The sequence below is a fragment of the Quercus robur genome, chromosome 5 (assembly GCF_932294415.1).
Source record: "Quercus robur chromosome 5, dhQueRobu3.1, whole genome shotgun sequence".
Lineage (NCBI taxonomy): Eukaryota > Viridiplantae > Streptophyta > Magnoliopsida > Fagales > Fagaceae > Quercus > Quercus robur.
The window spans coordinates 87,034,153-87,046,217 of NC_065538.1; the positions used below are offsets into that span (position 1 = coordinate 87,034,153).

A 12,065-nucleotide genomic window follows, 5' to 3' on the forward strand; every position below is an offset into this window, starting at 1 on the left:
GTATATTTCTATGTCCATCCATCAAGTCCATATACCAAAACTAGAGAAAGCTTTTACAAATATTAAAATTGAAGATAAAGTAAAAGAAATTTCTTCTCATTTGCAACTAAACCTGCCAATAAAGGCTTATTATGCGCTCTGTAGTTACCTAATATTTGTGATTCAAAATGAGGAATCAAGAGTCACTTTTAAAATAAAGAAACTTATATTAAGAGGACTAAAATCATGATAAGAAAATTCTGTGTTAAAAATCATATTTCTATCAAAATGACCTCTAGCATTACTTTGATGAATGATTCTTCAGTTCTAACGGAGCAAGAAGCACACATACAAACAAACTCTTTGTGCATGAGTGCACGAGAGAGAGAGAGAGAGAGAGAGAGAGAGAGAGAGAGAGAGAGAGAGAGAGAGAGACCATTCTCATGAATGTAAATAGGAGGATTTCCATAAGCTTGCTTGAAATACTCCAACAGTTCTTGCAAACCCCAAGGCTCAATCGAAAACTGAGTCAAATAGGCTAATTAGTATTACACCAATATGACCTTTACAAGTAAACCATCTCTGCATTTTATGTTCATGTTCTCACCTTATTTACTGATATATCATTTTGAATAGCTGCACAATAGGACAAGTAGTATGCTACTTCAGTTTCATCTCTAAATACTCGGTTACACAATGGTGAATTTATTGAGGACCATCATGTATAAAATAATAGAATGAAGCCCAAATTGTAAAATTCAACGACAGACAGAGAGAGTTGAATTGGTAAGCTGAGAAAGGCTAGAAGGCAATCTAATCACTGGTGAAATTAGTCCCCATTGTGATGAGTCTATATATAATAGAATATACCTGTCAACTCTATTGCCATGTCTGCATCAAAGTCTCTGACCTCCATGTTTAGTTTGCTGGAGTCATCCTTGATGTACAACATGTTATAGTAATTTAATCCTAGAAAGTCAAATGAACCCTTTACCAGATTTGACTCAAAATTGGTGAAGGCTGGAAGTCTTGAGCCTAAATATTTTTTCATTACATCCGGATAGTCTCCATAAACCAAGGGATCTGCATACCTGCAATGCCAATCAGATCATGATAGCCTAAAAAATAAAGAATTCCAAACCTTGCTTATATATGGCTTATAATGCAAAAATTAAAAAATCAGATGTTTTCACAATAAAAACCAATAAAAAAAAAAAACTAAACCAAAAGAATCTCAAACTTTGTAATGACTACTTGCATTAGGGCTATACCATATTCACATTACACTTCATAGACGCCACAATGAGATGACAGCATGTAAGGTCAATTTGTTCGTGAATGTGTAACTTACCAACCAATCTGGAAGTCCATTGCTCTTCGAGTGGCAATAACATCTTCAGTTTTGTTTGTTAGAGGAAGAAGCCAGAAAGCTAAGAGATTGATTCCTATAAATCCATGCTGCTGGTCCTGCATTGCCGGCACTCAATTTGTTCATATATATGTTCCCAATTTTTCATTATATTTTTTTTCCCCTTGGTATGTGTTATTCTAAAAGTTTAGAACAAAGACACAAAGGTACTGAAAAGAGGGTGCTTCTTTCTTCAGGCTGAAAAACCCAAGCATGATCTTCATTTTTGAACATCATATAGTTAAGGCATAACATTGATTAATTCATTAAATTGACCAAGCCTCTTGACATGAATAGCTTCGATAGTACCTGGTACTTTTCCTTATATAATCTAGCAGCTGATGCATGTGCTAACAAGATATGATGAGTTGCCAAGTATGGCTCAGTTGAGGAGTTGCCTCTGGTGCAATTAATGCCAAATGGAGGAGAACAATGTTCAGGTGGCAGAAATCCCGATTCATAACCCGCCATTACGAACACATTGGCCTCGTTCATAGTACTCCAATGTAACACCCTGTCACCAAAATTCCTGAAGCAGACATCTGCATATGCCGTGAAGTCTTTCCTGCATCCACATCTAGATTATTAAATCACATTCCTTGCCAGAATTTCTTCTTACCACACAGAAAGTGGATATATACACTCCAGCATAATAGTTGTCTACAATAGATATGAAGGATGAGAACCATACACCATTTCTCGACTAAGCCATCCTCCATACTTGTCTTCCAGTGCCTGTGGGAAATCACTGTGATGTAATGTAACATGAGGTTGGATTCCTGCTTGATCAAGAAACAAAAGACAACAACGGAAAAAAAGGCATGGACAAATTAGCATACAGAAGGACTCAATCAAATTGAGAAAATTGTACTATTGTCACATATGATTGGAATGGACAGTAACCATTGCTGGATAGTTCGTTGATAAGATTGTTGTAATATTGTAGACCCTTTGGATTGACAGGTCCTCTCCCATCTGAAACGTTAGAAAATAAGCAGCTTAAGTATGAGAAAAAGTACTAAATCACTTCTTGTTCAGTTAATGAAACAAATTTGTGATCATACTTGGAATTAGTCTTGACCATGAGATAGAAAATCTATAGGCCTCTAAACCTGTGTCCACCATGAGCTGGACATCATCCTGCATGTGTGTGATCAACCTTATCATACACAGACCACACTCCTATAGTCATATTACTGGATGGTTATAATTAAACGAGCATATTATTAGCTGGTTTTGTCATGGGTCGTATAATTAGTATCTATCAGGCAGAGCACAGCCAATCAAGGAATGAACAATTGTCATGCATAACACTTTCATTTTGTTATAATTATGGTTTACAATTTTCTAACATCTTAAGTTTTTGGGACAATTCATCATTTATCATGGTATTATAAAAAGTGGTGCTAAGTTTAGATCATGTTTCCACTCTAACTCAAATTTAAAAAGTTAAAAATACCACTTGTGCAATTGGTAATATATTAATGGATAAATACTTTTACACACACCTTGTTAGACACAAACCAATCAAGGGATAAAATAACCTAGTCCATGTCAAATAGTCCTCAGAAAAGAATTATTGTACATACCTTGTATTTGTGATACTGATCACATGCTATGTCCCCATTGTCTCCATGCATTTTCCCTGAAAAATTTAAAAGTTTTTGTTAACCCCTAGGGTTTTTCCTATGCTGATTTTTTTAGGTTTTCCACTTCATCACCAGTTGACTGAGTTATTTACTTTGCTACACTTTAATTATTATTGGTGACTTGTATATTTTGGTTACTTAACTGAAAATAAATTTAAATTCATAATTGGTTAATGTGCAAAGTTGATTAATTCCCACATAAAAATCAACCAAGAGGTTTGCTAAAGATACTGGGTTTATATTAATCTAATGGCCCAAAAGGCCCAATATATTGTAAGTCTATGTAGGGCTAATCTTAGCTCTTTATCATGTAGATGTAGGTCGTTAGGCTAAAACCATGTTCTCTTGTGTTCTCTCTCCCTCTCTCTCTCTCACTTTTACTTCTCTAAATTATTTTATTCTTCTCCAATAGGGTCTAAATAGACTTTTCCTTTTTTTTTTTTTCTTTTTTTGTTGAGAAAAGGTTCTAAATAGACTTAGCTTAATTATATGATTATATCTCATTTCAGTACTAATTTTATCAATCCAAGTGATATATAGACATTCACTTTATATGGAATAGATGAGATTTTGATTTTCAAGCACTTGAAACATGGGACTATTATGATCACTAATAGTACTTTTGATATACTAATTAATTTGAATGCAAATAATCTCATTTTTATTTAATAAAAATACCAGGGAATAAACTATTTCATAAAAATGTTACATATTAACCAAGTTAGTTGAATAATAGAACATTAATTTACTTTTTGGGGGGAAAATGATTAGAATATAACTTCAAAATACTATACAAATTATAAAGAAGCTTACCAGAATGGGAAAAGGAATCCCATATGCTAGGCTCCCTCCCATCTTCATTTGCTGCACCTTCAACCTTTCATATATATAAACATTTTTTTCAAGGATATGAAGAAATAGAGAGAATATTAATTATCTATTAGAAATCATCAATTCTTTACAACTTTTAGTAATGAAATAACAAAACAAACAAATAAACACTTCAAATAATAATAATAATAATAATAATAATAACAAAGTTATGTTTAAGAAAAAAATTGAAAAGACTGTATAAAACCATTAATTAATAAACAGACCTGATAAGCAGAGGTCCCAGAACCAAACACAAAGTCAGGTGGGAAGTCATCTCTGCTAAATTTATCAACCCCCAGTACTTCAACCACTGATATGTTTACCAGAAGAAATAGAAAGATATGAGAAAGACTCAACATCTTTTTTTCTTTTCTTTTCTTTATTTTTTTCTCAAAACAATGCTTTGAAAGCATGCATGTATCCTCTACATCTTGGTCCAAGTGAATGGCTTTAATTTATAGCCAGACAAAGAGTGGGTCCCACCAGTATAAAAATCGACATGCAAAGAATTGGTCGTGCATAAAAGTTGGTAACTTAGTACGCTGAGAAATGAGAATGCGACAAGCTTGTCCTGGTTACCGACTTATAATACTGGACTTTTTACAAATGTTAAAAGGAAAATGACCGGGCCAGTTTGGTTCCGGTGCTTTCAGTGCACTAGACCTTTTGAGGTGGTGATATGTACCTAAAAATAGATACGTGTTATAATTTCAATAGGTCCAATGTCACTGGAGGTTGGACCTATTCCAAACCCGAAAATGATAAATATTTTGATACTTGCATTCATGGTGTATTGGGGTTTGTTGTTTTGTTTAGAAATAAGGAAAAAATATTTTGTATCAAATGATATTATGATCATCCATATTAAAACTCAATAAATGAGAGATATATGTGTAAAAATAACTATCTATTAATACATGTTTTTCATTTGTTAATAAGGTAGTTATTTTTTTACTGACATATCTCACACTTATTGAATTTTGATACCATTGACATGGTATTATTTGATATCAAATACCTTCTCAGAAATTAGACCCTAAAAACATATTCATTTATGAACAACTCTTGCCTCTTGGTTAAGTGAATAATAACAATATTTTAAAAAATAAAAATAAATGTAGTGGAAAGATCATGATTAAGTGATCAGTAGCTCTCTAAAAGTCTTATTTTTAACTTGCTCTAGGTTTTTCTTATATACTTTAGGCTTAGATGCGTGAAACCGTAGTGACTTGATGGGCTAAATGGACTGAACTCACGATTTTCACCTGACACATTTCGATTGATCCAAAATGAGCTTGATTGATCGAAATCTTGGCTATTTGATCGATTGACTAGCTATAGAAGGCTATCAAACTTAAAGAAACTTGAATCTTTGACATGCTTGTCTAAAAAATACACTTCAAAGACTAATATAAGCCACTTTTGTTCACGATTTGCCAACCTAAAATCTAGACTCAACAGTGTCATCTGCCCTGCTGCTTTGATATAATGGGTCCGTTTGGATTGAGCTTATTGTTGCTGAAACTGAAAACTGAAAACACTGTAGCAAAATAATTTTTAAATGTGTGAAAAGTACCGTAGGACCCATTTTTAATATTTTTTAATATATGAACAGTGTTACTACAGTACATAAACAGTACTGCTACAATGCAAAACAGTAATTTTTGTGCACTAAAGTCAACATATGCGGGCAAAATAAAAAAAAAAAAAAAAAAAAAAAAACAAAGAAAACGCAGAACGGAAACGTAGACGCAGGAAAACACAGTAGCCAAACGCCCTCAATATGTTGCTTGAATTTTACGTGGATGCTATAATATGTGAGTTGAATTTGAGGTGCACCAAGTTCATATGTTATTTGTTACATAGAATCATTACTTTGAAATCCCACTCCTGTGTGCCCAACATTGAATTTTTTTTTTTTTTTTTTTTTTTCCTTATGACATTGATTGTGCCATTTACCAACCTTTCGTCTTTTTTATGATAAGGTATGTCAAACCTCACACACAAAAAGACACGTGGCTTTCTGGTTGTTTTAGAGAGAGAGAGACAAAAAACAACTTTGGTCTTAGGCACATCAATTTTTGGAGAATTAATTATTCTTATGGAGTGTTAGTTGTGGTGAGAGAGACCTCTATGAGTTGTATTTGGAGTTTTGAGTTTCTTGGGATTTTTAGTAATGACTAATTCTATGATAAATTTATTCGTAATTGCTGGTCAATATTCCGTTGTAATATATATATATGTGTGTATATAGTATGGTTGTATTATGTTCAGAATGTTAATTTGAAGATCCTAGTCAATAATGAAGATTTGATTGATCGACAAAAACTGGGATTTTCGACATAAACTTTTAGCCATTACTCACAAAACTCTTGGTCGAGCAACCCTGTTTTAGAAACCCATCGAGTTGGCTTTCCACGGGCTTTTCATAGGCATTTAAGTTTTAACCCCAAAAACCGGCAAAATTTGCCAAATAGTAGATTTTTAGAAATTTTTTTGCTACATAGCATGCGGATGAAACATTTTAGTTAGTTGGACTGTTTTTGAAAATCGAGTTTAGCAAACTCGATTTCCAACCCATTCCCTCTTTAAATGAAGTCTGACATGGACCAAAAAAAAAAAAGGTAGAACTCGAGTCTAAGAAACTCGAGTTCCATTTGTACAGAACTTGAGTTTCTTAGACTCGAGTTCCATGTGAAAAAACTTGGAACTCGAGTTTCAGAAAATCGAGTTCCATTTTTTTTTTTTTTTTAAAGAAACAGTCTAACTAACTAATTAGTTTCCTACACATGCTTTTTTGCTAATATTTTTCCAAAAATATGTTTTTCTGCAAAATTTTCCCCAAAAACCCTACACCTATTTAAATAGAAATTCATCCAAGTTACTGAGAGAGGAAGGCGGTCACAAAACAGAGAAAAATACTAAAGAGAGAATTCCTTGGGCTTCCTACCTCTTCCAATATTGTTTATCTTTGAGAGGTCTATTGTTCCAAACATGCACCATGATCACTAAAGTTGTGTTGGACTTTATGTTGAAACCTCAGAGAAAGACATCAAATCTGTCTTGGAGTAGCTGAGAGATCAGTTTACAAGCTATGTTTAGACTTGAGGCAATGTAATGGAGTCAGAACTTAGAGTTAAGGGGAGTGGCTTTTTTTTTCTCTTTTTTTTTGGTGTGTGTCTTTGATATGTGTGTCCGCTGCTAAGTAAAGACAAATTATTTTGTTTAAATTTTTTAAAGGGTCAGTTTTTTTTTTTTTTTTGGGGGGGGGGGGGGTTAAAATTGGTTTATTGGACTAATTTTTTTGGGCTAGTATATTTTATTTTAGATTTTAGATCTATAGGTTTTTTTATTTATGGTCTTTAAAAAGAGGAAAATGTTAGAGCTACAAACTTTTTTATAAATTGCTAATATAGTGAGTAGTTATTGGTAAATAAAAAAATGATATAAGTAGCAGGCTTAGATACAAACCAATTAGAATTTGCTATTTCAATAATTTGTAAAAATGTTGTAGAAAAATTTGTGACTATAACATTATTCTTAAAAGAATTAATGATATTGTGGGGCCCGGCCCAAAAATGATGGGCTATTCCAAACTCAGGCCCAGCCGAGGAGCGTCCTGGCCGAAGAGAAGCCTCATATGAAGCGTTACTCAATCCCAATAGCGCCAAGGAAACCTGTCCGAGGAGTAACTCCTCCTCGGACATCATAAAGCCCAGACGAGGAACTTTCCCCAGCCATTTCAGCTCATCTTCACAACATATAAAAAGAATTAAATCCAAAATATCTCATGGAAGGCTACCACCACATTAATTGCGCCCCAACCACCCTCTTGGCCGCATTAATGAGGAAAAGACACCTGAACAGTACCGCCTTGGCCTCTGCAACTCACGAAGGGACTGATAAGGGCGTCTGATGGGATAGGTGCTCAAGTGGATGCTTAGATGATCAACAGGTGTAAGGTTGAGATGAAAAGAAGAGAACTATATAATGTAGTGGAGTCCCTTAAAGAAGGGGACAGGAGAACTGTATCAGGAACAAAAAGAAATAAAATCATACTTGAGAAATATCCATTCTTGTGTTTTTATTTTCTTTTTGCAAACAATACTGTCCATGCATTAGACCGAACAAGTTCACTGAGGCTAAGTTTTTTGACCCATCCTCTACAAATATTTATTGTGGGTTGCGCTTTGGGCCAAGGCCTAATCAACACAAGTTGGGCCAGGAAAATCGTGCAACTACAATTGGCGCCGTCTGTGGGAAGAGCTAAGGCATCAGCTAGTGCAACGATCGAGCATGGAAGAACTAGATCCGCACCAGGAGGATCCTCACCAAGCTAACTCCCAACGGACACGACCCGCCGAGTCCCAGAGGCAAAATAACCCAACCAACCCAGGCGGCAGGGGGAATCGTGAGGGGAGTGTGCATACCACCCGGACGAGCCAGAGTCACACTCAGATAGGAAGTAACGTGTCTCAGAGGCGAAATAGTCACCAGGCCATGCAGCGAGAGATAGATGACCTAAAAAGGAAGTTACGACGTGCGCAGCGAAGACGATCTCCCTCTGACTCAGGCGAGTCTTCTAATGCGGAAGACGTGAGTTACAGACAAAGGTCAAGGACCCCCCCAAGCGAAACCTTTTCCTACGAAAAGGAACCACGCCCTGTACGGAAGTATGAGCGCCCGTCCAGCAGAGGTTCGGGGAGCGACACCATGAAGAAGGCGTTGGATCAGGTCTCAAGGTCACCCTTCACGAATAGAATCGAAGGGGCTAAGCTGCCAAGACGCTTCAACCAACCGGTGTTCGCCATCTATCACGGCAAAGCAGACCCGGTGGAGCACGTGAGTCAGTTTAACCAAAAAATGGCGATTTATTCGCAAAACGAGGCCCTAATGTGCAAAATCTTCCCCTCCAGCTTGGGATCGATGGCAATGAGGTGGTTCAACAGCCTGAAGACAAACTCCGTAGGCTCCTACAAGCAGCTCACTCAAGCTTTTTGCTCCCGTTTCATTACAAACACCAGAGTCCCTCGACCTCTCAGTTCGCTACTGTCCTTATCCATGCACGAAGGAGAAACCCTGAAAGCGTACTCGGATAGGTATTGGGAGGTGTATAACTATTTAGATGACAACCATGATAATGTTGCTATCAGCACGTTCAAAAGCGGCCTCCCCACCGGGCATGGCTTAAGGAAATCCCTCACCGGAAAACCAGTTACTGACGTCCAACAGCTAATGGATAGGATTGACAAGTACAAAAGAGTGGAGGAGGATCAGCTGCAAGGGAAGGGAAAGGAGAAGGTTATCCCCCTTAAAGCAAATGATTTCAGGACGGAACGTCACAATCCTGGTCAGCCGAGGAGAGATTTTCCGCGACAGGCTGGGCAGAGCAACCCGCAAACAGTGAATGCCGTATTCAGAGAGCCGGTACAACAAGTACTGGAGAAAGTAAGGGATGAACCCTATTTCAGATGGCCGGGGAAGATGGCTGGAGACCTTGCCAAACGTAATCAGAACTTGTATTGCCACTATCATCAGGACCACGGGCATACTACTGAGGACTGCAGGAATCTGTGGAATCACCTGGATCAATTGGTCCGAGAAGGAAAGCTACGTCACCTGCTGCACCCATCAAGCGGCCATCCCGGCCAAGCAACACAAGAACCTCGAAGGGACGTGTCTTTAAGACCCCCCACCGAGACGATACATGTCATCCTCGCTACACCGGGAAGAACTGGGCCACCCATCCCCAGGGTATTAGCCGTGGATCGCCTTCCCTCCGAGGGCAGGCAAAGGGAGCCCAAAAAGTTAAAAAAGGGAAGCTCTTTGATACTGGGATTCTCGGATGAGGATAAGAGAGGAACAATTCAACCTCACGATGATGCCTTGGTGGTCACCTTGCGGATTGGGGGTTTCGATGTGAAAAGGGTGTTAGTAGACTCTGGAAGTGCGATGGAGATAATGTACCCTGACCTATACAAGGGGCTGAACTTGAAGCCGGAAGATTTGACAGCTTATGACTCCCCCCTTCTCAGCTTCGAGGGGAAGATTGTTACGCCAAAGGGGCAAATCTGATTGCCCGTACAGACTGGGGCGGAAGTGGTGGAGGTGAATTTTATCGTGGTCGATGCTTATTCACCCTACACCGCGATAGTTGCAAGGCCATGGATCCACAGCCTAGAGGCCGTGACCTCCACACTTCACCAAAAAGTAAAATACCCATCTAGAGGACGAGTGGAAGAGATCCGAGGAGATCAGGCCGTGGCCAGGAAGTGTGTGGTGGCCGCCATTTTACATCGGCCCTTGGTCGAGTCCTCGGTCCCAAAGAGCTTATAGCAACCAGCCTCCTCGGCAAAGCAAGACGAGGGGCTGGCCGAGGAGATAAGGTGTGAAGGCTTAGATAAGGTTGCTGTCAGCAGTGACCCGGAGAAATTCTTTCAGGTCGGCTCTGAATTGCCCTCTCAAGAAAAGGAGGAACTGGTCAGATTTCTCAGAGAAAATGTCGACGTATTCGCTTGGGACGCCTACGATGCCCCGGGAGTTGATCCTAGCCTCATCTGTCACCACCTGAACGTCAACCCCTCTTCCACTCCAAGGAAGCAGCCACCCCAAGGAAGCAGCCACCCCGACGCCCTTCAAAGGAACACGCTGGTGCCGTAAGAGACGAGGTGGCAAAGTTGAAAAGAGCAGGGGCTATCAAAGAGGTCTTTTATCCCGAATGGTTGGCGAACACAGTGGTGGTAAGGAAGAAGACGGGGAAGTGGAGGGTCTGCGTGGACTTCACGGACCTGAACAAGGCGTGCCCCAAGGACCCATTCCCTCTACCCAAAATCGATCGATTGGTGGATGCAACCGTGGGGCACCCTCGAATGAGCTTCCTGGACGCCTTCCAGGGCTATCATCAGATACCCCTTGCGCTAGAGGACCAAGAGAAAACGGCTTTTATGACGCTCATCGGAAATTATCATTATAAGGTGATGCCATTTGGGCTAAAGAACGCGGGCTCAACCTACCAAAGGATGATGACTCGGATGTTCGAGCCACAACTGGGCAAGATCATTGAGGTGTATATAGACGATATGGTTGTGAAGAGTAAAAGGGTGTCCGAGCACGTGAAAGACCTTGGAACAGTCTTCGCTATCTTAAGGGAGCACCGGTTGCGGCTGAATGCCTCCAAATGTTCATTCGGGGTCGGGTCTGGGAAATTCCTAAGGTACATGGTCACCCATAGGGGAATAGAAGTAAGTCCTGACCAAATCAAAGCCATTAACAGTCTACAGACTCCTCAGAACCCGAAGGAGGTGCAGAAGCTCACTGGCATGATTGCGGTATTAAACCGGTTCATATCACGATCGGCGGATCGATGTCGGCCTTTTTATCTCCTGATAAACAAGTGGAAAGAGTTTAAATGGTCGAAGGATTGCGTTCAGACTTTCCAGCAGCTTAAGGACTACCTGTCCCGACCACCCATCATGTCCAGTCCGGAGGCAGACGAGGTGCTGTTTGCCTACATCGCCGTAGCTCCCCACGCCATAAGCCTGGTACTAATACGGGATGATAATGGGGTGCAGCGACCGGTGTACTATGTGAGCAAATCACTACATGAGGCCGAGGTGCGATACCTACCTTTAGAAAAGGCAATTCTGGCGATAGTGCATGCAACCCGGAAGCTTCCTCATTACTTTCAGGCGCATACGGTCATCGTTCTGACTCAGCTTCCCCTTCGAGCCGTGCTTCGAAGCGCTGACTACACATGAAGGATCGCCATGTGGAGTGCTCTTTTGGGGGCTTTTGATATTAAATATATGCCCAGACCCTCCGTCAAAGGACAGGTCCTCGCAGACTTGGTAGCGGAGTTTGCTGAGCCCTCTATAGAAACGATGACCGAGAAGAAAGACCTGGGTGGAAAACTGGTTGGCGCAGTTTCAGCCGGGGAGACCATGCATTGGAAGGTCTACGTGGATGGCGCGGCCAACCAGAGAGGATCAGGAGTTGGGATAGTTTTAATATCGCCGGGCGGCACTGTCATTGAAAAATCATTAAGACTCGGATTCTCGGCTACGAACAATGAAGCCGAATACGAAGCCTTACTTCAAGGGATGGCAATGGTTCAAAGATTGGGTGGAAGAGTAATAGAAGCATTCTCGGACTCCAGA

General features: G+C 39.7%; 1 protein-coding gene across 23 annotated transcripts in view; it reads right to left on the bottom strand.

Annotated features, from left to right (window-relative positions):
• The window catches only part of LOC126727585 (beta-glucosidase 11-like), a 100,069-nt gene that overhangs the window by 69,409 nt on the left and 18,595 nt on the right, over positions 1-12,065 (bottom strand). For 6 of the 23 annotated variants that reach the window (XM_050433346.1, XM_050433345.1, XM_050433355.1 and 3 more), the window contains exons 1-11: positions 4,134-4,331; positions 3,850-3,913; positions 2,977-3,032; positions 2,452-2,527; positions 2,291-2,362; positions 2,079-2,166; positions 1,697-1,952; positions 1,331-1,446; positions 850-1,070; positions 587-615; positions 416-503 (exon numbers count right to left, since the gene is read on the bottom strand). The exons of 4 other annotated variants lie outside the window; for them this stretch is intronic. In XM_050433346.1, coding sequence (XP_050289303.1) covers positions 416-503; positions 587-615; positions 850-1,070; positions 1,331-1,446; positions 1,697-1,952; positions 2,079-2,166; positions 2,291-2,362; positions 2,452-2,527; positions 2,977-3,032; positions 3,850-3,913; positions 4,134-4,322 — 1,255 coding nt within the window. In that variant the 5' untranslated portion in view covers positions 4,323-4,331. Of the gene's footprint in view, positions 1-415; positions 504-586; positions 616-849; positions 1,071-1,330; positions 1,447-1,696; positions 1,953-2,078; positions 2,167-2,290; positions 2,363-2,451; positions 2,528-2,976; positions 3,033-3,849; positions 3,914-4,133; positions 4,332-12,065 lie in introns of those variants that run through there. 13 more of the 23 variants (XM_050433384.1, XM_050433382.1, XM_050433357.1 and 10 more) reach the window with 11 other exon arrangements.